Source organism: Micromys minutus (assembly GCF_963924665.1).
Source record: "Micromys minutus genome assembly, chromosome: 12".
Classification (NCBI taxonomy): domain Eukaryota; kingdom Metazoa; phylum Chordata; class Mammalia; order Rodentia; family Muridae; genus Micromys; species Micromys minutus.
Window position 1 is genome coordinate 469433 of NC_137981.1, and position 26153 is coordinate 495585.

Here is a 26153-nt window from a genome sequence, read left to right on the forward strand (position 1 = left end):
CACTGGCTGCTCTTCTAGAGGACCCAAGTTCAAGTCCCAGAACCCACATGGCAGCTCACATCTGCCTGTAACTCTAGTCCCAGGGGATCTGATACCCTCACACAGACATATATGCAGGCAAAACATCAATGCACATAAAAGAAAAATAATTATTTGAGATAAAAGAAAAAACATTGTAATTAAAAGCATTTTGGAAAATACAAAAAAAAAAAAAAAAAAAGCATGAATCTCTCTCTTACAGGAACATTTTAGTTGTATCCTGGTGTTTTTCCTGTAATTATATTTGCCTTTTTCATTTATTAGGTCAAGAACATTCCTGAACATCATTAGCTATTCTTTAAGTTGTTCTGGTACTGAGGATTGACCCCAGGGCCTTGCACAAGTCACATGCACTCTCTGTCACTGAGCTACACCCCAAGTGAACAATCTGGGTTTTAGCCTCGCAAAAAAGGGTGATTATACCATGACTTGTATAATCTTATATCAGGGAATAAGTGCTTGTCTTCACATGCTATATGTTTGGGCAAATCTCTCATTACTTTCTTACTACAGCCCTCTTAGAAGCAGAATTAGTCTCAAGGTGAGACATTTTCAAGCCCTTCATATGTATTATGAAATCCCAGCACCAGCACTCAACACATCGTAGGTACTCAGTAAATACTCGCTGAGTGACTGATGCCCTCCTTAGGGATTAAGCCACTGTATATGCCCGCCAAAGCAATATGAACATGGCCTTGTCTTGGTCAATCCCACCATGACAGGAGTAATGATGCAGGATTTGGGATTCTGTTCCTCTGACAATGAAATACTCCATTGCCTTTAAAAACAAACAGGAAAAGAGTGGAACCCTTCTAAAATGACACATGGTTTGGCTTTAATAGACTACTGCTCTGAAGCACATTGGAATAAAAATGAAATAAAAAAAAGAAAAAAGGAAGAAGTCTTGTTTATGAAGAAGATCCCCAAGTCTCCTACTGAGCATTGGTCCCTAAGGCACTCAGGTGACCCTTGGCTACTCAGGTTGCCCACCAGTCTCTAAGCTTGAATTCTGAAGAGGACAACCAGCAAGTGCAATCTAGACCTTTGCTTTGATGTCAAATTGCAGTGGTGGCATATTCACAAAGAAGCTTTGTATCTATGAATGAAATAATAGGAATGTAATGGAAACTTAAGAGTTAGAAATCTCTGTTCTGTGAATTGTCAGGATAGAATTAATATTGTTTGAGATTTTTAATATGTGCAAAGTTCTTTCCCATCCAGTTTCGTTTCTATTATACTTTCTACATAGGCATGTACTTAAGTTTTGTCAATGAAAGTGAGGTCTCTGGGTGTGTGTGTGTGTGTGAGAGAGAGAGAGACTTATTCAAGGCTATCAACAGGGTACTAGGAATCTGGTCTAAGTTTAATTTCATTATTATCCTGGAAGATTGTGACCTTGGGTTAAGGTAAGCAAGGTGGATTTGGTGCTGAGAAGTTGATCCTCAAGTTTGATGGTTCTGTGTTTGAAGTTCTTGGAGCCAGAATACTAGCACCAAAGATTCTCAAAGTCTTAAGAGGTCTGGGTGTTATTTGGGTTCCCGGCCACGAGGCACAGCGCTAGGACCCAGCGGGGTGGGGCGGAGCAGCGTTGACAGGCGGCAGGCCCGGGCGACCGGCGCTAGGACCCCGCGGGCGGCGGCGCGCGGGGCGGTGCGCGTTGACAGCCGCGGCGGCGGCGGGGCTCGGCGCCTCCGGTTCCTGCCCCGGCTTCAGCGGTGGCGGCGGCCCGGAATGGCCTTCATGGAGAAGCCGCCGGCCGGCAAGGTGCTGCTGGACGACACGGTGCCGCTGACAGCGGCCGTCGAGGCGAGCCAGAGTCTGCAGTCGCACACGGTGCGCGGCCGGGGCGGGCGGCCGGGGCGGAGGGCGGGGGCCGGGCGAAGGCCGGAGGAGCGGCGGGCACCGGAGCGGGGCAGGTGTGGCCTCGGGGAGCCCTCGGTGCTCACCGTACACACGGCGAGTTCATTTCTGCCACATGCAGTCTTTTATGGGGTTTTAAAGCCGTGCTTGCTTTCATTTGCCCGTACTTTTTTTTTTTTTTTTTTTTTTGAAAGGCGCTCTATGCATTGTAATTTACAAGCAATAAACCCAGGAACCAGTAAAAACCGGGGAGCTACTAGCCTCTGGGACTTGATTGAGGAAATGATGAATGGGGTGGGGGTGGAGTTGGGATTCCTTAGATTGTAATGTTTTGTCAGGCCAGCAAATCAGATTCCAGCCCACAGGCTTGTTTATCTCTGCAGTGTTTGGGGGTTCATCATCTGGAGGCTAAAGCCCCACAATAGCCTCTGTGTTTCTCTGTCTCTTTGTTTTGCTGTCTCTCTGTCTCTGACTTGCTCTGTGTATCTGTTTCTGAGTGTGTCAGTGTCTGTATCTCTCTGTGTGTGTTCAAGTTCTGCTGTTCAGAGATCTCATTCTGATGTACTACAGCAGGACTCTTTGGAACGCCGTTTCCTCTCCGACAACTTTGCTTTGTAGGTTCTGAATTGATGAAAGCAGTCATTCTCACTTAGAGAAATGAACTGCCTTTTTAAAAAGAAGTGTACTTTTTCTCCCTATGGTAACATCCTAAGTCCTATGTAGAAACTTGTGAAAGGCACCAAATATTTATGAGTTTGTTGAACATGTAATTTGTTGCAAAGAGAATATTTAAGAACCCATGTTTAGGCAAGGAAATAATCATTCTTTCAAATTATATTTTTGACTGGATTGCCGGCGAGTAAGTTTTATAACCTCATAGGGTGTTTTAGGTCTGTTTAATACTAAAGAGATGGATGTTCAAGGGACCACTTTCTCCAGAAAGCCTTCCTTCCTGTGGAGTTATTACCCTAGGCCATATGGACACCAAGACAGTCATGTGAGTCCCTCTCTTCCAAGCCATGACAGGAAGGTCTCAATCTGAAAGCATTTTATATGTGTCTATTAAACGGGTAAATGAATCTCAGCCTCACCGTGTCCTGTTTCCTGTTTGTGTGAAGTCATGGTTGTGAAAGTCAGGTTTCTGGGCTGTTAACAGGTCAGTCCTAAAGTGCAGACATGAGAGAGATGTCGTGGCTTTCAGAGTTACTACAGAACTTGCTGTTAAAACAAACATAAGTAATATTAGGGCAAAAAAAAAAAAAAAAAAAAAAGGCAGTTCTTAAAATGATGAGTGAACAGGAAAGACAGTGACTCACAGGAGAGCCAGAGAGGCAGATGTGAACTGGAAACAGCATCGTCTTGCGTAACTTTTGACTGTTCTGTGCTCTTGTCCTTTAGCTGTGAAATGTGAGACTGAGAAATGTTGCCTCAGCCCTAAACTTTATTGAGAAAAAGCTTGTCCTGATGCAAACTTCTTGGACTGCTGATGAGTTATGAGTAGGTCCCTTGAAAACAGGAACAGTTGGGAATCATTTTGGAAAGAAGTAGTTACTGTGGCTGGAGAGATGGCTCAGCAGTTAAGAGCACTGACTGCTCTTCCAGAGGTCCTGAGTTCAGTTCCCAGCAACCACATGGTGGCTCACAGCCATCTGTAATGAGATCTGATGCCCTCTTCTGATGTGTCTGAAGACAGCTACAGTGTACTCATATATATAAATAAATTTTTAAAAAAGTAGTAGTTATTGAAAGTGATGTGTGGGAGAAAAGAAAGGCCTTGCTTTCTGTTGGGTGGATTGAAGGTAGCTTTACTGTGTATTGACTGTGGAGGTCTCAAAGGTCAAAGATACACCCTTCAAATACTGCTTTCTAGGGAGTTGCTCCTTGGCTTTGGGCAGGGAACCATGGATGGTATCTTGTGTTTTATTAAAAAAAGAGCCAGGGTATGTTTAGTAGAAGCGTAGTATGGTGAGGTGTAAGGGGGTACCTCTGTGGACCCCTGCTGAAGCATCCCTTCCTCCTAAGGTTCCAGCCATACAATGAATAAGGTATAAAATAGAGTTTATTTAGAGTATGGGAAGGGGAGTTGAGGAGTGGGTAAGAAAAGCAGAGAGAGAGAGATTTGGAGGAGGGGAGGGAAAAGAGGAAGAGGAGGAAGAGAGAGGAGAGGCTGGTCAGGAACCTGGGGAGAGGGAGATGGAGAGAGGGATAATGGGCAGGGAGAGAAGGGGCAAAGAGCAAGATGGAGGAGGGGCCAAGCAGGCCCTTCTGTGAGGTGGAGCCTAGAAGGAATGCTACCCTATCTAGTAGCAGCTCTACTTTAGTTTGAAGAGTCACGCTGACTATAGGTCTGCCATTATATGTCAATCATCAGTCACAGGACTTTGTTTGGACAGGTCACTGAAACTTTTCTCTTTGTTTTGTTTTGAGATGTGTGTATGTATCCATCAGTGTGTATTTCTGGCTGTCCTGGAATTAATAGAGATTCCATCTGCGTGTCTGCCCAGCTCACTCTAAGTTTTATACATGTTATTTATTTATTTATTGTATGTACGTGTGTGTGGAGGGTGCTTGCCTGCTACTGTGTGGTAGTCAGAAGACAGCTTTGAGAAGTGAGCTCTCTGCTTCCACTAGGCCTGTTCAGGTCCAATTCAGGTCATGCTTGTAGGCAACTTAACTTGCTGAGCCATTTTTGCTGGCTCAGAGACTTTTTAAAAAAATTTTTGATGTAGCTGAATCTGGCCTTGAACCCGGATCTTTTGGTTTCCTTCTTCTGAATGCTGGGGTTACAGACATGCACCGGCATGAACCACTAGGCTCCTCTTTTTTATTTGAGTTTTGTCATATGTAAATAGATCTAATCAGTTCATGGTCTTAGCTGCTCCCCTCTTGCTACAAAGATGAAAATAGTCATCTTTAAGAAGTATTTGTAAAGTTGTTCCTTTCTTCCATGTCTTTATTTCCTAGCAACCTATGTGTAGAGGGTTAATCACTCTTAAGTATGTTACAACAACTACGTTCATTTCTGTCCACAGTTGCTTTAGTTTATCAGATTGTTTTGTCTTAGAAAACAGAATTTACAGCTCAAAATTGTAAGTCTGACGTAGGATTTATGAAGGGAAGAATTGTGTGGGGAAGACACAGGCACCAGGAGAATGAAGGAACACAAAGTCATTTCCCAAAAGGACATGCTTGGGTGAGCAGCCAGCTGGCTGGCTGTGTGTTGTAGGTGATTCATTGCCCAGCTTTGCCTCGAATGGTTTTCTTTTGTACATTTTCCCCCAATGGAGCACAATGATTTTAGTTTCAAGAAATTGTTCAGGAGGGGCAGAAGAGATGGTTTAGCAGTTAAGAGCAGAAGACCCAAGTTGGATTCCTAGCACCCACATGTGGTTCACAACTGTGTGTAACTGCAGTTCCAGTTCAATCCAGTGCCCTTTTCTGGCTTCCATTGGCACCAGACAGGCAAGTGGTGTACAGACATACATGCAGGTGAAACAGCTATGTACATAAAATAATCTAAGAAAAAAAGAATGTTTTTTAAAAAAGAGATTGAATAGGCTAGAGGAGTAGCTATGTAGTTAGGAGTGTTCATTTCAAAGGCAGGGGTAGCTGTGCATTTCTGTAATCTCAATATTGGGGTACATGGGACACACACACACACACACACACACACACACACGATCCATTAAGCAGAGACTGCAAGGATAACACAAAATCAGAAGGGCAAGTATTCAGAGGCAGGATGCTTTGAGAAGAAAGGTTTTCTAAACAAGTGATTATGGTTAAAGGCCAACAGGTGAGATGTAAGCAAGCTTAGGAGAAATAAGAGAAGGAAGGGGAAATGTAAAGTCTTGGCTGCATAATGGGGGAAACTCAAAATCAACAGACTGAAAAAGTGCTGGCTTCTCAGAAGTAGAACTCAGAGGAAGTGGCATCTGGAGCTGGCTTGTTACCACATGTGCACAATTCCTTGCCGATGTGTGGTAGGCTGACAGTGTGGCTAGCCTTTTCACCTCTGCTTTCTTCTGGTAAATACTCTGCAGGTTCATTGGCTTAGGGCCCATTTACTCTGCATCTGGTGCATTTTGTTCTTGAAGTAAAAGATCACTGTGTGATATTTGTAGCATAAGCAGTTTTTCTAATGGAGTAGTGAGCTAGACAGTTCCGGTTTTCATAGAATTTTTGTTGTATTGCATCTGAGATCTTTGGTTTTCCAGTGATTGCACAAGTTACCTGCCATAACATAGATTGGAGTTTCTTTTTTCCCCTGTGTTGAGCTTGTTTTCTTAATTAGTTACCGTTTAAAATTTAAAAAAAAAATAGCCAGGTCTTTAATCATACTTGTCTCAAAAAAACAGAACCCAGAGCCTTTGTTCCTGCATTACTAGGATACCTATCCGGGAGTGATTCAAAATAAAACATCAGTGTCTTCAGAGCCTGGAATGTTAAGGTAAGCCGGACTCAGTGTCAGGATTATCCGGACTTGCTTTTCAGATGATAATTGGAGGTTTCTCTACAAGTCCATACTAAATCCTTGTAAAGTAATTCCTCTGAAGATGCTCAAATATCAAGTGCTGACTGTAAGGCAAGGCATGGCAGCTCTTCTGCTCCTGCAGCAAGGCAGCTGTTCCTGGACTCTCCACCCAAATGCTTATGTGTGCATTTTCCCCAGTTGTCCTACACACAACTTGATAAATGCACTCAGAAATCCCTCCATCGGGAGCATTTAGAGACTGCTAATTTAATTCATTTGGAGATTTTATGTCATCTCTTTTTATTGAGAAACATCTTTTTTGCACCTGATTTAGGGATCAGTGATACTTAGTCCTCATCTGTCACCTCTTTAGAGCATTACCCCAGAGATGTCGTGTAGTGGTGGTATTCCTAGGAGGGATTGTAGTATGTGAAAAGTCTTTTGTTCTTGTCTAGAGTGGCAGAAACAGCATCCCTTCCAGTATGGTCTCTAGATTGTTCAGAATACAGGTAGTCGATGGAGAGTTTGAGCATGTTTGTTTGTAACACATGGTATAAACGCATGGCTCTCACTGTGAGCTCTGAGCTGCCAGACGCTTTTAAGGCTTCATAGGAAAGGAAGCTCCTTATGTTGCATCTTTTGGCATTCTGAGAAAAGGGAACCTGAACCTCAACTGGAACTTTGGAACTCTGTGCGTGTGTATGTGTGTGTCTGTGTATCTGTATTTGTGTGTACGTGTGTGTGTGCTTGTGCCTGTGTATGAATGTATGTGTGTATCTGTGCATGTGTGTCTACACTAAAGTTGTATGTATTCTTAATTGTACTCTCCCTTTTTATTTTATTAAGTAATTATTTTTGAGACATGGTCTTAGTGTGGAGCTCTAGCTGGCCCGAAACGCATAGAGATCTATCTGACTTTGCCTGGGTGCTGGATTAAAGTTGTTTGCTACCGTTCTAAGCTCAACCACCTTTCTTTCTTTCTTTCTTTCTTTCTTTCTTTCTTTCTTTCTTTCTTTCTTTCTGTTTAGATTTATTTATTTTATATATGTGAGTACTCTGTAACTCTCTTCAAACACATCCCATCCCATTACAGATGGTTGTGAGCTACCATGTGGTTGCTGGGAATTGAACTCAGGGACTTCTATGAAAACAGCCTCTGTTTAACCACCTCTTAAATAATTTTTTAATTAATTAATTTGAGATTTGCTTATTCTATGTACTATATGTATATGTGTATGTATGTGTGCGTATTACATATGTGTCTGTGCCCATGGAGGCCAAAAGAGGGTGTTGAATCTCCTGGAACTGTAGTTAATAAGTGGCTGAGAGCTGTGATGTGGGTGCTAGGAATCAAGCCCAGGTCTTCTGCAAGAACAAGTGCTCTTAACTGATGACCCCTCTTCAGCCCCCACCTTTTTGTTGGTTGGATACAGTTTCTCCTTGAACTCTCAGATGTAGCTAGACCGATGGCTAGCAAGCCTTACTGACCCTATGTCTGCACCCTGAGTGGTACCATAAAGTAGATGCTGTACCTGGCTTTTTTTTTTTTTTTTTTTTGTGAATGCTAGGGATTGAATTCAAGTCCTTTTGCTTGGGTAACAAATACTTTATGGACTGTTTAATCTCTGAGTCTCCTTGGAACTCTGTGTTTTTTTAAATTAAATTTTATTGAATTTGTTCATTTATTTAGATGTGAGGAGAATGGAGGCTGTGTGGGTCCCACATGTGTGGAGAGGTCAGACGACAGCTGGCAGGACTTGGTTCTCCTACGATGTGGGTTCTGGAGGTCACATTTGGGTCCTTACCTACTGTGCTGAGTTTAAAGACAAGTGTTCCCATGCCTGACACCCACAAACACACAATCATATCACACTTGTTTTAAACACTTTGACTATGTAGTCCTGGTTAATCTGGAATTTATAGTATAGACCAAGCTGTCTTCCAGGAAACCCTCCTCTGCCTTCCAGGTCTTGTAATCACCAGTGTGGCTTAGGGTAGGGAAGGGAGTGGCAGACTCCACCCATGGGTTTTCTCTTGAACTGATATCTTCTGGCTAGTTTTACCAGGCACATAGTGGGGAGTTTAAGGTGTGCTGTCTCTTCAGACAGAAGGCCATTGTTCTTTGTTTTCAGGCGGAGACCTTGACTAAAGACACAAATGCTTGCTTTATCTTGGGTAAACCCTGGGATTTTGGAGGAGAAGGTTTCTGCAAATTGACTATTTAATCACCAATTGATAATGCTGTTGACCAGATTTAGGAGAAGTCTGGGCATCTCTAGTGAAGAGACCAGTATATCCTCATACTTCCTAAGAAGAACGCAGTTGAAAGCATAAGGCACTGTAGTGATGCTACTATTGCTTTCACATAATCGAGAAGCTCTCCTTTGTTAATGTCTCCTTTGTGTACGTCAGCTTGGGAATTCTGTTGTATTGTGACAGGAGTCTGTCCAGAAAGCTTCTTTTATACTTAAGTTTTTGGCAATATCTTTATACAATCCACAAATCATACTTTATCCAGTGGAAGTGGATATATTCACCACAGAGCTGTGAATATATCAGTACAATTTACAATGTTTTCATTACCTTCCAAAGTAACCAGCCACCCCCTCTATTATCCTGGAAAGTTTGTGCCATTTCAGGATATTAAACTCAGAATACATAGACTCATTCGAGAGTTCTTTGTTCTTGTGATCCAGCTTCCTTTTGAGATTAATAGGCAGGACAGCTTCTTTCTATAATCACTGATATACCTGTAAATCTCTCAGCCTCCTTTCAAGTTACGGATCTTAGGAGTAAAATGTTTAATGTTAGAAAGTAGTGTAAAAACTGTGGCTGAGGATGTCGATGAGCAGACAGAATGCTTGCACGACAGGCATGAGGTCTGTGTTTGGATCTTTACATAAAATCTAGATGTGACAATGTGTACTTGTAACCCAGAGCTGAGAAGTGTGGAGCCCAGGGGCTTGCTGCTCAGTCTAAGTGAATAATAAACCCTAGGTTAGTCATTGACAGTCCACTTCTGTCTTAGTTAAGGTTTTACTGCTGTGAATAGACAACATGACCAAGACAAGTCTTGTAAGGATAGCATTTAATTGGGGCTGGCTTACAGATTCAGAGGTTCAGTTCATTATCATTAAGATGTGAGCATGGTTGAGAAGCATCTAAGGAAGTGCTTGACATCCCTAGTCATCAGGGAAATGCAAATCAAAACATCCCTGAGATCCCACCTCACACCAGTCAGAATGGCTAAGATCAAAAACTCAGATGACAACAGATGCTGGCGAGGATGCAGAGAAAGAAGAACACTTCTCCACTGTTGGTGGGGTTGTAAGCTGGTACAACCACTCTGGAAATCAGTCTGGCTGTTCCTTAGAAAATTGGACGTAGTACTACCTGAAGACCCAGCTATTCCACTCCTGGGCATATACCCCAGAGATGCTCCAACATATAGCAAGGACACATGCACCACAATGTTCATAGCAGCTCTATTTATAATAGCCAGAAGCTTGAAAGAACCCTGATGTCCTTCAGTAGATGAATGGATACAAAAATTGTGGTACATTTACACAATGGAGTACTACTCAGATATTAGAAACAATGACTTTATGAAATTCCTAGGAAAATAGATGTCTCTAGAGAATATCATCCTGAGTGAGGTAACCCAGTCACAAAAGAACAGACATAATATATAGTCACTGATAATTGGACACTAGCTCCAGAAAGCTCTGAATACCCCAGAAACAACTTGCAGATCATATGAAACTCAAAAAAAGAAAGGCCAAAAAGTGGAAACCTCAGTCCTTCTTAGAAAAAAAGAACCAACAAGTGTATAACGCCCACTCAGTTGGGGTACACCTAGACCTTAAATCATTAATAACTTAAGAGCTAAGAAGATAGCTTTGTGGCAATTTTTTGGCATTTAAAAATAATCTATACATAGCAAGAAAAACTTTGACTATTTCCATGTTACGTTTTGTTTTACATGTACTTTATGCTTATGGTAACTAGTAAGATTTTAATGCATACTATCAAACTTTTAAAAAATCAAGTACTGACAAAATGTATTTATATAATTTTATGCAAAAAAGCTTTAAAAATCTGTACATGTATCTCTCTCTCTTTTTTAAATAAAGTAAGGAAAAAAAAAAAAAGATGTGAGCATGGCAGCGTCCAGGCAGGCATGATGCCGGAGGAACTGAGAGTTCTACATCTTCATCTGGAGGCTGCTAGCAGAACACTAGCTAGCTTCCAGGCAGCTAGGGTGAGGGTCTTAAAGCCCACATGCACTCCAACAAGGCTACACCTCCTAAGAGTGCCACTCCCTGGACCAAGCATATACAGACCATCACACCATCTTAAAACAACATACAAAGGAGTGATTGAGAAAGACACCTGATGTCAACCTCTAGTTTCTATACATGCTTAGACTGGCAAGCATGTGTGCATGAATGCACACACACACAAACACACACACACATACTAAAAAGACAAGTTAAAACTGAAAACTTAAAGAGTTAACTTATTTTAGTCAGTGAGAAGTGTGTATTTAACATAATGAACTATAGTGCCATATGTACATATATTATTCTATAAAAACTGTACTTAAGATACTAGATGGATTATATACTATAAAAAAAGAAAACAACTGCTTTAGTTTGCAGCTCACATAGTATGTTTTGGTATATGTACATAGATGACTTAGTGGTCCAGGGGAAGGACAGAGGGTCCTAGACCAGAAAGCAGTGTGTATGAGCCTTTCCCATGGTTCCACTTGTTTGTCACAGCATATTTGCTTATAACATTTAAACAAGTTTTCCCACTTTTTTTTTTTTTTTTTTCCTTTTGGACATGGTTTAGAGCAATAAGTCATTCCTCATTAATTCACTTGAGCAACTCCTCCCCTCCTCCACCATGATGAGGGAGGAAATGAATGGAGTGTTGATACAGGAGAATGCTGGGTCTAAATGTGTCTAAGAGCCACTTTTAGAGGTGAAGAGGGAAGTTCATTCAGGGCCTTCCTGTTATGCCTGCTGTTCTCCCCAGGGACTCATCACACTTCAGCCCCTTTCTCTTTGCTGAAGCAGAGGGAAATGAAGCTGGAAGTAGGTCCGTATACACCAAGCTCAGGCATCTGTCCTGCAGAGAGTAGCCCACTGGCCCACCAGAGCACAGAGAGTGGACAGTACCTTACCATTCTCTAAGCATGTCTGTGTGTGGTCCTGCAGATTACCACATGACAAATTGTCTCACACTCCTTTGTGGGACAAAGTCAGGGGAGTGAGTTCTGCAGCCTCTCTGACTCCCACATTGCTGCTTAACTAAGGCTGACTACTTTCCTTAGATATTCCACTTGACCACAGAGTACCTCTGAAGCTTCCTCATAAGCCTTTCCTCTTCCTTGAGGTGCCCAAGACATACTCGTCTCTGTTTCTTGCAAACTGCATGTATACAGACTTATATCTACCTACCTCCCATCGTGATTGTTTTTCTGAGTGCTGGAGCTACAGGCGGTAGCCACCATGCTTAAGCTGTCTGCTGCTTTCTGTGTTTCTGTTAATGTGGATGGTGCATGCAGGTAAATGTGTGTACCCATGTGTGACATTTTCCCAGGGGAGATGTAGCACAAATGTCTGTCTATTTACCCCAGATAAGGAACTAAGTACAATACACTGACCTGCTGGAGGGCCGGTTTCTCTGTGGTTCTGACCCAGGGCCTGCTTCAAGACAAACTGCCTAGGTGTCCTGCTGTCAGGACACTGGCTGACCACAACAGATACCCTGACCAAAGTCCAACTGCCACCTTCTAGTTTATTGGGCTGATTTTTTTCTGAGCCTCAGTTTACCTCTCTGCAGTCTTATCTTTCTAATGCAGTTGTGGTGAATAGTAGACAAGAACATTGCTAAAGCTGCCTCTGGGATGGCCTTAGTTCTCAAGGTGTCTGTAGGTGAGTGCTCCTCTCTATGGCATACAAGAAGTGTCTAAGGACAAAAACAAAAGTAACAGCTATTCTCTTCAGCAAGGATAGCAAGTCTTTACCCTCCAATTCCTCAGCACTGACACTCTAGCGTCTACAGCTTCTGCTCTCTCCCACATTACCATACGTTCGTGTGTTCAGTTAGCATGTGTAAATTTTATAAGGGAAACCAATTTGTAAAACATTTATTTACTATGTGTGTGTGTGAGAGAGAGAGAGAGAGAGAGAGAGAGACAGAGAGAGAGAGACAGAGAGACAGAGAGAGAGAGAGAGACCTGGTGGTGTTGGCTGTCTCCCTTACCATGTGGACCTTAGGGACTGTGTTCAGGTCTTGGCAGTAAGTGCATCTCACTGGCCCCAAAAACCAGTTTTTAAAAAGTAAGTTGGTTTGTAGGGTTTTTGTTTGTTTGTTTGTTTTAGTCTTTCTGGGTAACAACTCAGGCTGTCCTGGAACTCATTTTTGTAGACCAGGCCTGCCTCTGCTTCCCAAATGTTGGAATCAAAGGCATGCACTACCACCACCACATCAGCATTGTAACTGTTCTGGAGAGAATAAAAATATAACCTGAAAAAAGTAAATTTAAATTTCTATCTATTGAAACTGATTAACTAGGCGGCTGTGGGGTTACTGGGAATGTGTCTCCATTGGTTCACTCTCTAGCACCACGTGAACTGAGCACAGTGACAGTCCAGCACTCAGGAGGCAGAGGGAGGAGAATCAGAGGATCAACTCATGACCAGCTTGGGTTGCATGAGACCCTGCCTCAATGAGAAAATGGTAGGAAAGGAGCTTGGAATTATGAGTAAAGTCAAGCTGTTACAATAACGCTTCCTGATTTTAACAGTGGTTCTCACCAAGAAGGAGAGTTGAATACACCAAAGTCTCTTCAATCCAGTGAGAACATGTCAGTGTCCTAACACATGAACTCTAGTTTATAACCAATCGTGCATGTCACCATGACGTTACACACCATGTGGTTGTCATAGCCTCCTCAAAGGTAATAACCTCCTATTCTCTGTCTAGGACCCTTCAGCTTATTCCCGATCCCAACAAAAGGCCAAAGTTTAGAAAGAATAAGTATCTTAAACATAGTCCCTGAGCACTCAATGAGAATGGCTGGACAGTTTGCCTCTTAAGACTGACCCAAGGACAAGGCCATTCCTACACACCCAGGACCCTAGGCACACTTCCACATTGTGCAGCTTCCTTGCAACGAATTTAGGTCAGCTGGGTAGGTAGAACCAGTCTATCAGGGTAGGAGGATGTGGCCTGCATACAGCGGCATGATGGCAGAGTGACACTGACCCAGTTCATCGGGTCTGCATAGGTAATGTTTTTATCCAGCAGCCCTCATGTAGCCACTGGAAAACGTAAAATTGCATATGTATCATGCTACAGTCTGTACGGGCTGGTGCTGCTCTCAGCTGCTACCATGCATGACAGATTAACTCCATACCCATGTGGCTATGAGGAAAACTGAAAATCGGGACACCCAAATCACTGTCGCATTCTGTGGTTCACAGAAGGAGTTGCAGAATGCTGGTGTCTGGGTCAGCTCAGCTATCAGACAGCTCATTCTACAGGTCTGATTGATAACAGATCATTCCAGGTTCAAGGAGTGGCCATTCTGCCTCTGAGCCTTGAGGTCTACAACAGCTGCCCTATCTGTTCTTCAAGTGAAAATGGGCACCAGTGAAATGCAACCCAGACAGTTATAAGGATCATGTGGGAAAAAAAATTGAAAAACATGACATCTTATAAGGTAAAATATATAGTTAGCATCCCTAGGGTACTTATTCAGAAGACTAAATGTCATCCCCAGGCATTTATTCAGAAGAAACGAAAATGTATCTTCATGATGACTCTACCCAAATGTTCACGGCAGCTCTACTCTTAACATACCTAGCAGGAGGCAACCAAATGTTGATGTGAGGATAATGAACTGTGGTGCATACACACAGTAGAATAGCAGTCAGCCACTGAAAGAATTTTGGAGCTGAGCTCGGTGGCTTGTGCCTGTCTTTCCAGAAACTTGAGAGGAGGCAAATGATCATTTGAGCCCAGAAATTCAAGGTCAAGCTAGCAGTGTGATGGGAAAGGGATGGGGAGGCAGACACTAAATACTAGTAATATTATATTATTACAAAATATGTAATATATACTTTATTGCATGTAAATTATATTTCAACAAATTCAACCTAATAGGAATTAAGGAGAAAAGGAAGAGAGGAAAAGAAAAGAGAAGACATCAATGATTAATGTGAAGTACTTTATGTCTTGCCAAATGACAAGATCAACTGTCTAACAATCACCACACTCACTTCAGTGTTATTCAAAGGGTCTAGAACTAAAAACCACCCCCTCTGACCTTGTACTATTTCTCTAGTCATATCTCTGGTCAACTTTTCTTTCAATATGTTCCTCCTGCTTTTCCTTTCTTCTTCCATCTTGTCAAGGACCAGAGATGCATCCTAATTTCATGGATTCATGAATTCTCTCACAGTCTCACAGTACCCTATATTCCAGCAGCAAACAGTAGCGAAAGAAAGAAAGAAAGAAAGAAAGAAAGAAAGAAAGAAAGAAAGAAAAAAGAAAGAAAGAAAGACAGAGAAAGGAAGACCTAAGATATTACTCTCATGTGGCACACACCTGTTCATGTCTCCTCAGCACTGCTCAGATCCCAAGCCTCCATCCAAGAGATCCAGAAAGAAATAATATTTTTTCATATTTACCCTGATACCACAATGAACGAATAGAAATAAATGTGCAAGGCAGGAACCAATTTTATCTTGTTTACTCCTGCACTTTATATACCAAGTGTCTAAAACATGGAACACGTCTACAGCAAGTTATGGAAAAACAGTATTTAGATGTATGACAACTATCTGGTTCAAATCTACAGCACACATGTGGAAAACCCAATATGGTTAGGCATGCTGTGGCTCCAGCACTAGGAAGCTGAGACAATCAAACCCCAGGACCTAACTGGCCAACCAGCGTAGCTAAATCAATGAGTCTTAATAAGGTTGATAATGAGAGAAGAGAACATACTGTTATATTTGGACTTGTGTATGGTATTACATAGAATTTTTTTCTAATAATCATTAAGACCCAGGAAATTCTAAAAGGAGGTTCCTTATGACTAAGAAAGGAAACAACTCAAAAGTCTCAAGAAGTCCCTGAAATTTATCAGATTCACAAGCCCCTTATCCCTCAAGTTTGTATGAACTGTAAGGACTGTGGAAGAGACTCATATTAGTCTCCAACTAGCCTTGATGTCTGTAAGAGACTCTAATCAGCAGAACTACCAGGAAGACATACTCATTGACCTGTCAGACTGCCTGCAAGTTATGAAGAGAGCTCCAGGGCTGTAGCTTTCTTGAATCATTAGCCATGCTGGGCTAGGGGGCTTTCAGTGATGCAATTGCCTCTGAGTCATCCCTGCTCTTGTTAGTAACCCCAATAAACCCAGTGGCTCACCAAGTTGGACTTTAGTGGTAGAAGCTAGAGTAGCAGTGCTGAGGAATAGAAGGGTAAAGACTTGATATCCCTGCTGAAGAGAATGGCTGCTTTGCTTTGATGATAACAGTTAGTTACTAAGTTCTCAATTTAGCAAATTATGTCATTTTCTTTGTAGAATTTAAGGGCCACTATACTTTAAAATGTTCCAAGAGCTGACTGTTCAGCATGCATCCAAAAGCTAGGTGGCACGTGTATGTGATCCCAGTACTTGGAGGGCCGAGCAAGAGAATCATGAACTCGGGGTTGGCCTTGGCTGCATAACAAGAGACCCTGCCCGAGACACAAACAGAGCATTCTGTATCCCAGTCTGAGGTCAGCGGAGTTCAGAGCTTCCTCTTGGATCCTCTCTAACTGGAGCATCATCTGTCTTTTGAAGTTTGTGCAGACCAGCTCTTTTGCTGGGAGAGACCATTCCGCAGAGATCAGGAACTTCGAAAAGCCCTGAGGGATCAAAGTGGGCTGTGATGCTTTCGTTGACTATTCTGAGAGCAGATAGAATGTGTGCTCTTTGGTTTTGCATAAACAAAATGGGGAATTTTGTTTTGGGAAGAATAAAGCTTAAAGTTCTAATGACTTGATTAGTTAGAAGTTTTAAGCAGAGTTCAGAGGTTGGGAAGGAGATACGCTTGGCTTTACTCACCTGCTAGAGTTTATATTAAGAATTTGTGGTTCTTCAGATGCCTATAGAATCCTTAAGAACTTCACTTGTTTCAGGGTGGGGTATTTGTTTTGTTTTGGTTTTTGCACACTATTGGTTTGTACAGCAATTGGCAGAGAATAAAACTAGGTTTTAGCCCTGAAAATCTGCAGATGACGCAGTGATAAAGGATGAGCATTTATCAGAGCAAAGAGTTGTCATTTGTTCTAAGTGATAGATTTCAGATGGTGAGGAGCCACGAAGGTAGCCGGTGAGCTGAACAAAACATTCTCTCCTGAGATTTCCTCAGAAGACATGATGTCCCTCAGGATGCTCAGTTATAGCTGCTGCACTGTTTGACTTTCTAAATTTGAACCTTAAACAAAGCACTTCTTTTTCCCCACTGTGTGGCCAGGCTAGCTTGAAGCTCGACAGCCTGTGAACTCTGTTATCTAGAGTTCATCCCCTCAGTGTTTGTCGCCATATCTGTTTATGGTAGGTACAGGCTTCCTCGTTCCCAAGGGTGCAATCAGGTGACAAATGCCCTTCAACAGTTATTTGCTTTGTCTCGCTGCTGACCTCACATTGTTCTGGGTGAGATTCAGAACACAAGAAATGTGAAGATCTTTTCAAGACCTTAATCTAGTCAGAGAGAGCTATCTTCTCAAACATTGATTTGGGACAAAAATAGCAGTTAACATTTAGATAGCTGAGCACTCCAGGATTTAAATATTTGGAACAGCAAACTGAAAGGCATAAAGCAGGAATTTTAGGATATTGGCAGTCTGTTAGAGAGGAATTAAATAGAAAGAAAAAGTTAGGTCAGTTTGGTCAGGATGTACAAGAATGTAGAAGGTTGGTTGGGGATTGAACCTGTGGCCAGTGGGAGCCATGGAAAGTTCCAGAGCAGAGAAGCATTGTTTCTTCAGCATGGCCACTTATTTGCAGGGTCCTTCCAGTGAGGGAGCAGTGCCAGTGGAGAAGTGACAGCACAGGAGACAGACGGACAGACGGGGCTGCCTCCCATCCCTCAAAGCGCAGCTCCCTTATGATGATGTGAGGGTAATGTTTCTTCACGGTTAGAATCCCAAGAGACGAATAAGCTGAGCCCTTATGGTGAGAGGAAGGGAAGAGGAAAGAAGATCATTTAGGTTTGGTGGGTTCTTCTGCCCATGCAATGGCCTTTATTTCTGTAGGGTGAAGGTTCCTCTTCTTTCTTCTCTGTTCATTTATGTCACATATCATGTGGTCCTAGTACACATCCAATTTGAAAAATGTCAGCACCAGACCACAGTGACTTGTCACAGTGCCTATGTGCTCCCCACTTCCTTGCATGCCAAGAGTAAGTGTGTGGTTGGGGAAGGCGACCAGGCAGGGGTAGGGAGGGAGGGAAGGACTCTCTGGGGAAGTAACTACAGATGGCTAGGTTACTGTAGCCTGGACTTCTCAGTGCTGCCAGCTGCCTTTTTGGGGCCTTGGTGATTGACACTCTTGTCCACACAGAGGGTGAGAAGGTGAGCACAAGTCACTGGGGAGTCTGGGGCGCCATCGGGGTGCCATCACAGCCTGCAGCTCAGGAGGAAGCTGACTTCAGGTGACAGGGTGTGTGGGCAGTGTGACAGCCCCGAACAATGGGACTTTGAGTGAGGTATTTATTTGACATTGGCTAGTTTGTATGGCAGTTGTGAGGAATCTGAAAAAAGCAAAGCAAAAACCAACAACAAAAAAACGTCTTTTTAGTCAGGGAGTAGTTTTGAACCATTGAAGCAGAATAGAAATGGCGTGAGCAAAATTACCTTTCTAGTTTTTCATCTTTCCTGTGTCTGACTGCACAGCATGCGGCTTACAGACTACAGCACAGCCTACTGTTCATTACGTCTTTGTAGGGTTAGTCCTTTACAAATAGAGTTGATTTTATCAGTCTCTTTACATGTTATTTTTAAACTAAACAATTTATGTGAGAGTGTGTGTGTGTGTGTGTGTGTGAGAGAGAGAGAGAGAGAGAGAGAGAGAGAGAGAGAGAGAGAGAGAGAGAGAGAGAGAGAGAGAGGAGAGGGAGAGAGAGAGAGAGAGAGAGAGAGAGAGAGAGAGTGTGTGTGTGTGTGTGTGTAAGCAAGCATACACCACTACAGCTCATGTGAAGCTCAGAGGACAGCTCTCAAGAGTCAGTTTTCTTTCATATTCTTGTGAGATCCAGGGAAAATAATGTAACTTAATTTACGTTTTCGTTTGTTTGTCTGTCTGTTTGCTTTAAAGATAGTCCCTCTCACATACTTTGGACTGTCCTGGAGCTCACTGTATAGACAAGACTAGCCTTGAACTCATGAGGTCTGTCTCTGTCTTTGCTTCCTGAATACTGGGAATAAAGGATGTACCAAAATGTCCGTTTTATTAAAGTTTTAACTATAAAACCGAACAGTTGTAGGATGGTGACGGCCCACAACTTTAACTGCAGTGCTCAGGAAGCAGAGGCAGGCTGATCTATGAGTCTGAGGCCAGCCTGGGCTACAGAGTGAAACCCTGACTGGAAAACCAAATAGAGGGTGGAGAAAGAAAAAAAGGAGGGAGCGAGAGAGGGAGGAGGAGAAAGGAGGAGGAGGAGGAGAAAGGAGGAAGAGGAAGGAGGAGGAGGAAGGAGGAGGAAAGGAATGAAGAGGGGGAGGAGGAAACTGAGATGGCTTTGACTGAACTGTCATTTTTCCCACTGCTGTGCTAAAATACCAAACAAAGACAACTTAAAGAATGGCTTGTTTTGGTTACAGTGTGAGTGTCAGTACTTTAGGGGAAGGAAGGCCTGGTGGCGGAAGAATAAGCAGCTATCACATAGCATCCAGTGAGGAAGCAGGGGAGGCAAATGCTGGTGCTCAGGTCTTTAAAAGTCACTCACGGGACAGTCTGTCCCTCTTCAGTAAAATGCTTCTGGAAACTCCCTCACAGAAACCTGCTGCTAGGTCATAATCCTTATGTGTGTTGTCTGACAGTAGATCAAGTCTTTCAGAAAGGGCCATTGCCTATGCTAAGATGAAAGATGGAAACACAGGCAACGGGAAGAACATAGACAAGGTACCGTGGGGGCATGAGCAGTCTGTGCCCGTGCTCCCAACGTCCAGGAGGCTTTGCCGGAGGACTGATTGCAAAGTCTAAGGCTAGGCCGGTCTACATATTCTCTAGTCAAACCTGTTCCTAAATGGCTGTTCACCACTCATTGAACCTCAAAAGCTTCAAAAATACACAATTTCTCTGAGTGTTTGGGTCTTTTTATTTCTTTCCCCTCTGACTCCCAATACTTGAGACAGGGGTTCTCTGTGTAGCTCTGGCTATCCTGGAACTCACTCTGTAGACCAGGCTGGCCTCAAACTCCACCTGCCTCAGCCTCCCAGGTGATGGAATTAAAGGTGTGCCCAGAGAGTCTTGGTTTTCTTTTTTCTGAACTTAGGGTCTTATGTATAGATGATGCAGCCTAGACTGGCATCCAACTAGTGACCTTCCTGCCTCTGGCTCTCCAGTGCTAGCATTGCAGGTGCTGGTATTTCAGGCATTGTAGCCCTACTAAATCTGGAGCTTTCTGGACATGGTGTGAGGACTCAGTGTTTGAAATTATCTGTTTTTAAAAGCTTCTTTATAAGCTTTTATTTAAAGAAGCCATAGTGCCCCACACCTTTAATCCTGCCTCAGAGGCAGGTAGATCTCCATGAGCTCGAAGCCAGAATGGTTTATGTAGAGAATCCTGGGACAGCCAGAGCTACAGTGAGACCCTTCTGTGGGAAAACAAAAAGTACAACAACAAAAAATATCACACACACACACACACACACACACACACACACACACACACACTTTTCCCCCTTTAGATTAATTTATGTTATATGTGCATATTTTGTGTGCATACATGTATACTGCGTGTGTGCCCGGTGTACTTGGAGGTCAGAAGAGAGTGATGTATACCCTGGAACTGAGGTTATGTATAGTTGTGAGCTACCATGTGCCACCTAGTGGCTCGAAATCATCTGTAATGGAATCGATGCCCTCTGCAGGTGTGTCTGAAGACAGTGTACTCATATACATTAAATAAATAAGTAATGAATCTTTATACACACACACATATTCATTAAAAAAAAAAAGAGCAACAGCACTCATAACTGAGCCGCGGCTCTGTCTTTATTTGAAGTCTTATGTTTGTCTGGTACCCACATCAATTCTCCTATTAAAGCAGGACCTCACTGTATCACACAAGCACTGGCCTCCAGCTTGTCATTCTCCTGCTTTAGTCTCCTGTCATGAGGAATACAGATGTGGGCCACCATGGTAAGCAGCTCCCTGCTGCCCCTATGCCTAAGACTCAACCCCACGCAGCCACATCCCTCACCCAGATACCTTTTTTTAATTTTATAGCTAAAGCTCTTCTTTTCATCCCTTTTAGGAATATATCATCCGGGTACAAAGAGGAATTTCTGCAGAAAACAGCTGGCAGGTAAGCATTTTTGTCTATTAAAATATATATATATATATATATATATATATATATATATATATATATATATATATAACTTGTGGCCAAAGCTGTCTCTGGGTGTCAAAACATCTAGAAAGGTCAAAATACTCATATACTGCAGATCATATTTCTTTAGGTGTAAGCCTTAGACGTCTCTAATTTGTCTGTTAAGTATATGCATGTGTCAGGGTAGGCTTGTGGCTGTGAAGGCCATGTCCACAGAAGCCAGAAGAGGAGGTTGGATTCCCCAGGGCAGGCGTAACAGGCAGTGCGAGGCATGTGACGTGGGTGATGGGAAGCAGGCTGCAAGAGCAGGACTCTTAGCCCACAAACCATTTCTTCAGCCCTGTGAGTCTTCAGCTTTAAAACTGACACTCAAGGCTTTTTTTGTTCCTGGTGGTTTGGTTAGTGTGTATGTAGTCACTAGGAAGAATATTCTAGAAAACTGTTCTCCAACTCAACCCTGAAACTTACAGTGGAGCCTACCAGGTAAAAATGATGTACAGTGAAGTCACAACATTTTATGGGCAAGTTTACTCTGGGACAACTGGTGGTACATGCTGTCCCTAAAGGAGCTTCCTGAGGTTCCTTTGCTTTTCTCAATGCTGTCCTTAGAGAGAAAGACGATGTCGAGAACTGAAGGTCTTTCCCTTCATGGTTGGCTTGAGGAGGGTAGCTGAATTCTGTGTGAGGCTCCTTTAGTGTTCAGAGTTGCCATCCCTGAGGCAGTGCACCAACGTGCTTTTTTCTTTGCCTAAAGTGTCATTCCACTTTCGTTTCACTATTTGTCCCACCTGTCATCTGCTGAGCATGTATGAAGTGTTCAGCACTGATTTAAACACATGAATTTGTTCCACCCTGTGAACAGACACCATGACCAAGGCAACTCTTATAAGGACTCTTATATTGGGGCTGGCTTACAAATTCAGAGGTTCAGTCTGGTATCATCAAGGCAGGAGCTGAGAGTTCTACATCTTCATCTGAAGGTTGCTAGAGAAGACTGACTTCCAGGCAGCTAGGGTGAGGGTGTTAAAGCCCACACCCACAGTGACACACCTCCAAATATTGCCAATCACATACAAGCATCCCTCCCCCTTAACCATTCCTCTATCAGTGTCATCCGCACTGATGCTTGGCAGGTGAGTAATGGGTCTGCAGCCACTGTTCAGATGCTGGCAGAGCAGCGTTGCAGTTCACAGTGTTTTGCAGTTCAGCACTGCCCTACCTTCAGCTTTGTTGATGCTTAAATCTCTTGTTGATGCCCTGTGAGTTTGACTGGCATTAACCAGTTGACATTGGCCCAGATGGAACAAAGTCTGAGTGAACATGGACAGCACTGCTCCACAAATGCTCCAGCTCTGGGGCACCAGAGAATCCCAGGTCAGGAGTGGAGAAGGATGCCTTTGCTGAGTCAAAGCACCACTGTTCTGTCTCTTACAGATTGTCAGAAGATACAGTGACTTCGATTTGCTTAACAACAGCTTGCAGGTAAATGCTTTAAACCACTGTGACATACATTGACTGCTTATGATGCCTTTCTGGTTAGAATGTATGGAGAATCTCACTTTGGATTACAACTGATTATATCAGTTGTTAGAATTCTGTGAGTCTGGTGACATTTGATTTTGTGATATGTATTTTAATGACAAGTACTGACCCCCCCTCCCCTCCACAAGGCCTGGTTGCTCCCAGGGATGAGAAAGTCTGCACATACCTAAGTGATGCGCTGTGACCTTGCCTTCCAGTTATAAAGGTGCCTACAGCCAATAGCTGGGCAGAAGAGAGATAGGCGGGGGTCTTGGGTTCCTGGGCTTGAGGGCCAGAGGAGTCCACGATGGGGAGAAGGGGGAGAGAGGAGAAAGACACCATGGGTTAGGAGTCAAGAAAGCATGGTCGTGAGAGCTGGCCAATTGGAGTTAAGAGCAGCCCAGATGAAACAAAGTAAGGAATAACTCAGAGCCCTCAGTAGGAAATATGTTTTAATAGCATACATGGTCTGCCCAGCATTAGTGCTAATAGAGGCTTATTACAAATATAAAGGTTGTATGTGTATTTTATCTGAGAACCAAATGGTCAAAGGTGGGATAGAAGCCCCGGATTGTGAATCAATATTTTTTACAACATAGGTGGATCTGGGGCTTTCTCTTATAGCCTTTTCTGCTGAGCTTCTCTGCAGTTAGACTGGAGGTCATTATTAGACCATAAAGTAGACACTTGGTCTTTTTTCTTTTTGATGATTTCTCTGAAGTACATATTTCTAAATCTCTTGGATTTTTAATATTCTAACCTGATGTTCTTAATCAGAAGAAGGAAGTTCGGCCAAGCCTTTGTCTAGAAAGACAGACAGTGCCAGAAATGGTTGAAGCCTCCTGGATGGGCTCAACACCATCAGAATCCTTGGTCATGTCAATCAGGCAGTTCTCTCCCTGGCAGACTGCGCTCCAGGGGCCATAGATTACTAAATACTGTTGGGTTTGCACCATTTCTCAGATGTGAGTGCTCATAGAAATCTTTCTACCTGAGCCTAATCAGTCGGAGGCAGAGGACTGCTCCATTTGTGAGTAGCTAGTTGTCACATATGCCAAGTGGCTAATGCTGTGCCTGTCCCATGCTCAGAACTTGTGGTAGGAAGGAGCATAATTCTGCCCTTCCGTTCATACAGCCATGCTTTAGGTCAGGCTTAGCGATGCCGTCAGTGGAGCCAAACATGTAAGAGTGCGTGCTTTTTCTTCTGCAGTTGGCTCGAGAATCTACAGGGCACTGTCGTCACTGTTGTGCCTTTGGTCCTTGCTGGGTAGTTCTGGGGATTGAGTGCAGGGCCTTTCCCATGCCATTGGCTCTGCCGCTGAACTACATCTTCACCCTGTTTCTTGGATTTAGTTTTATTAGAACCAGTTGAAATCTGTAGATAACAGACATGTTGACTGAGTTTGAATGATTGTTATTGTTTCTTGACTTAAGTCCTGGCTGGCCTGGAGTTTAGTTTTGGGTCAGTGTAGTTTTGCTTTTTAAAATTGGTGCTTCCTGTCTGCTCCTTATTTCGGATGCAGATCCACAAGACATGTGGGGGTGTCTGGTTTGGTTTTGGGATAGGGCTCCATAGAGCCTGGACTTCCCTCCAGCTTGCTGAGTAGCCCAGTATGACCTTGAGCTCCTCCTGATCCTCCTGCCTCAAATGCTGGGATTACAGGAATGGGCCACCACATCTGCCAATGGAAGGTTTTTATTCATCCAAGTAAACAAACAGAAGAAAGTACATCCAGCTTTGTGGCAGTGAAATAATTTATAAACAACCTTCATAACCAAAGGGCTCAGAAGCCTCAGAATGAAACTCTGACCATGGTTTTCAGTATCTGATTATTTTCTCCAGATAAATGAATTTCTGCTGAAGGAGAGAAATATAATCCCACAAATGGAGTCTGAGCTCAATAGGAACACACTTTAATGAAAATGACAACTCAGAATGTAAACTTACATCCATATGATATAATTACATTAAACGTCCAGGAAGAAAGGTTGGAAGGAAATGTGCCAAAATGTAAACAGTGATGACCCCCAGATGGCAGGATCGTAGGTTTTGGCTTCCCCCAGCACTTTAGGGTATGTGCTATTTTCCAAGGTCTATGAAAACATTATAAACTATAGAAGTAGAAAAATAGAAGAAAAGTCTGTGTTTTCTGAAAGTTCTATTGTTATCATATTTCATAGTAACAACAAAGAAAAAAGCACCATGTTTTAAGTAAATGCAGTGTCAAATTAACAGCCATCCAGGGATTGGGAGCAGTGAGCAGGAGAGGGCGAGGGTTGGAACTCGGTGGGAAGGAGCCTCAGCTGTCCTTTAGACTGAAGGGAGACCCAGGCGCTGCCTCCTGGTATACCTTGAGTCAGCCATTTTTTTCTCTTAGGCCTCATTTTCTCCTTCTCAAATGAAAAGGCTGACTTCTGAGGTCTCTGACATTTTGAATGTTGTATGATTTGAATTTTACTGCCCATTGTTGATCTTGGAGAACTTATTTTATGCCGAAATAAAGTAGGGGTTATTGAGCGTTCAGAACACTCTCTGGCATATGATTGAAAGTAATTATAGCTTAAGCTCCGATGATTATGATGATGATGGTGGTGATGGTGATGATGGTGATGATGATGGTGGTGATGATGATGGTGATGATGACGGTGATGATGGTGGTGTTGGTGATGATGGTGATGATGATGGTGATGATGATGGTGATGATGATGGTGATGATGAGGGTGATGATGGTGATGATGGTGATGATAGTGATGATAGAGATGATGGAAGAGAGTAAGGAGAATGACCAGTTTGGAGGTTTTCCTCCAGATATGAGTTGGGTTCCCACCGGAAGTGCTGCTATATCCTTCTAGGGGTTTCCCTGCTGCCTTTGGTTCCCCGCAGTGCTTCTCCTTTTAAGGGAAGTTGGGCTTTGCTGTTCTTGTTGCTCCTTAAAGGAGCTCAAGGTGGAAGTGGCAAATTCAAGGGAAAGCTGTTAAAAGTGAGCTGGATTGACAAGGCCTGTGATAAGGTGTCCAGGGAATTGTCATCTTAGTGACTGTCTGTGTGCTTAGGTTTCTGTTCTCCCATCCAAAGTTGGTCTTCTGTGGTGAGGAGGTTGTCGCCATCACAGGAGAAAGCTGAAGGGGATACAGAACCGCTCTTAGATGCTAAAATCTTTAAGCAGCAGGGTTTAAAAATTAACTCCCATTGTAGTTTCAGTACCTTGGGGAATAAAACTAATTATTCCTTTCTAACCCAGCAGACTATAGAAGGAGACTGTGGATTCACCGCATGGGGAAAACAGCTCTAATGACTTGGGGGATGTCAGGCAGAACTGTACTTTCCTAGTGTGAAGTGAAGTCTGAAAATGGAGCCTGAGGGTTGGAATGATAGGTCAGTGCTTATCTCCAGATAACAAAGCACTTACCACAGAACTGTGAGGAAACAAGTTTGAATGTCTAGAACCCAAGTAAAGCCAGATGTGGTAGCCCAGGTCCGTAATCCCAGAGAGATGGCAGAGACAGAATTCTCAACGTGAGAAGCAGCTAGCTTAGCATGTGAATCGGGAAAAACTAAAAGGCCCTATCTCAGATGAGGTGGAAGGGGAGAAGTGACACCTAAAGTTGTCTTTCTTCCTCTATAC

The 26153-nt window shown here is 43.1% G+C and overlaps 1 protein-coding gene across 1 annotated transcript in view; it reads left to right on the top strand.

Annotated features, from left to right (window-relative positions):
- The first annotated feature begins 1708 nt into the window (after positions 1-1708).
- PXK (PX domain containing serine/threonine kinase like) overlaps positions 1709-26153 on the top strand; it is a 60352-nt gene continuing 35907 nt past the window's right edge. The window contains exons 1-3 of the mRNA XM_080926396.1: positions 1709-1872; positions 20929-20979; positions 22441-22488. Coding sequence (XP_080782522.1) covers positions 1771-1872; positions 20929-20979; positions 22441-22488 — 201 coding nt within the window. The 5' untranslated portion in view covers positions 1709-1770. The remainder of the gene's footprint in view (positions 1873-20928; positions 20980-22440; positions 22489-26153) is intronic.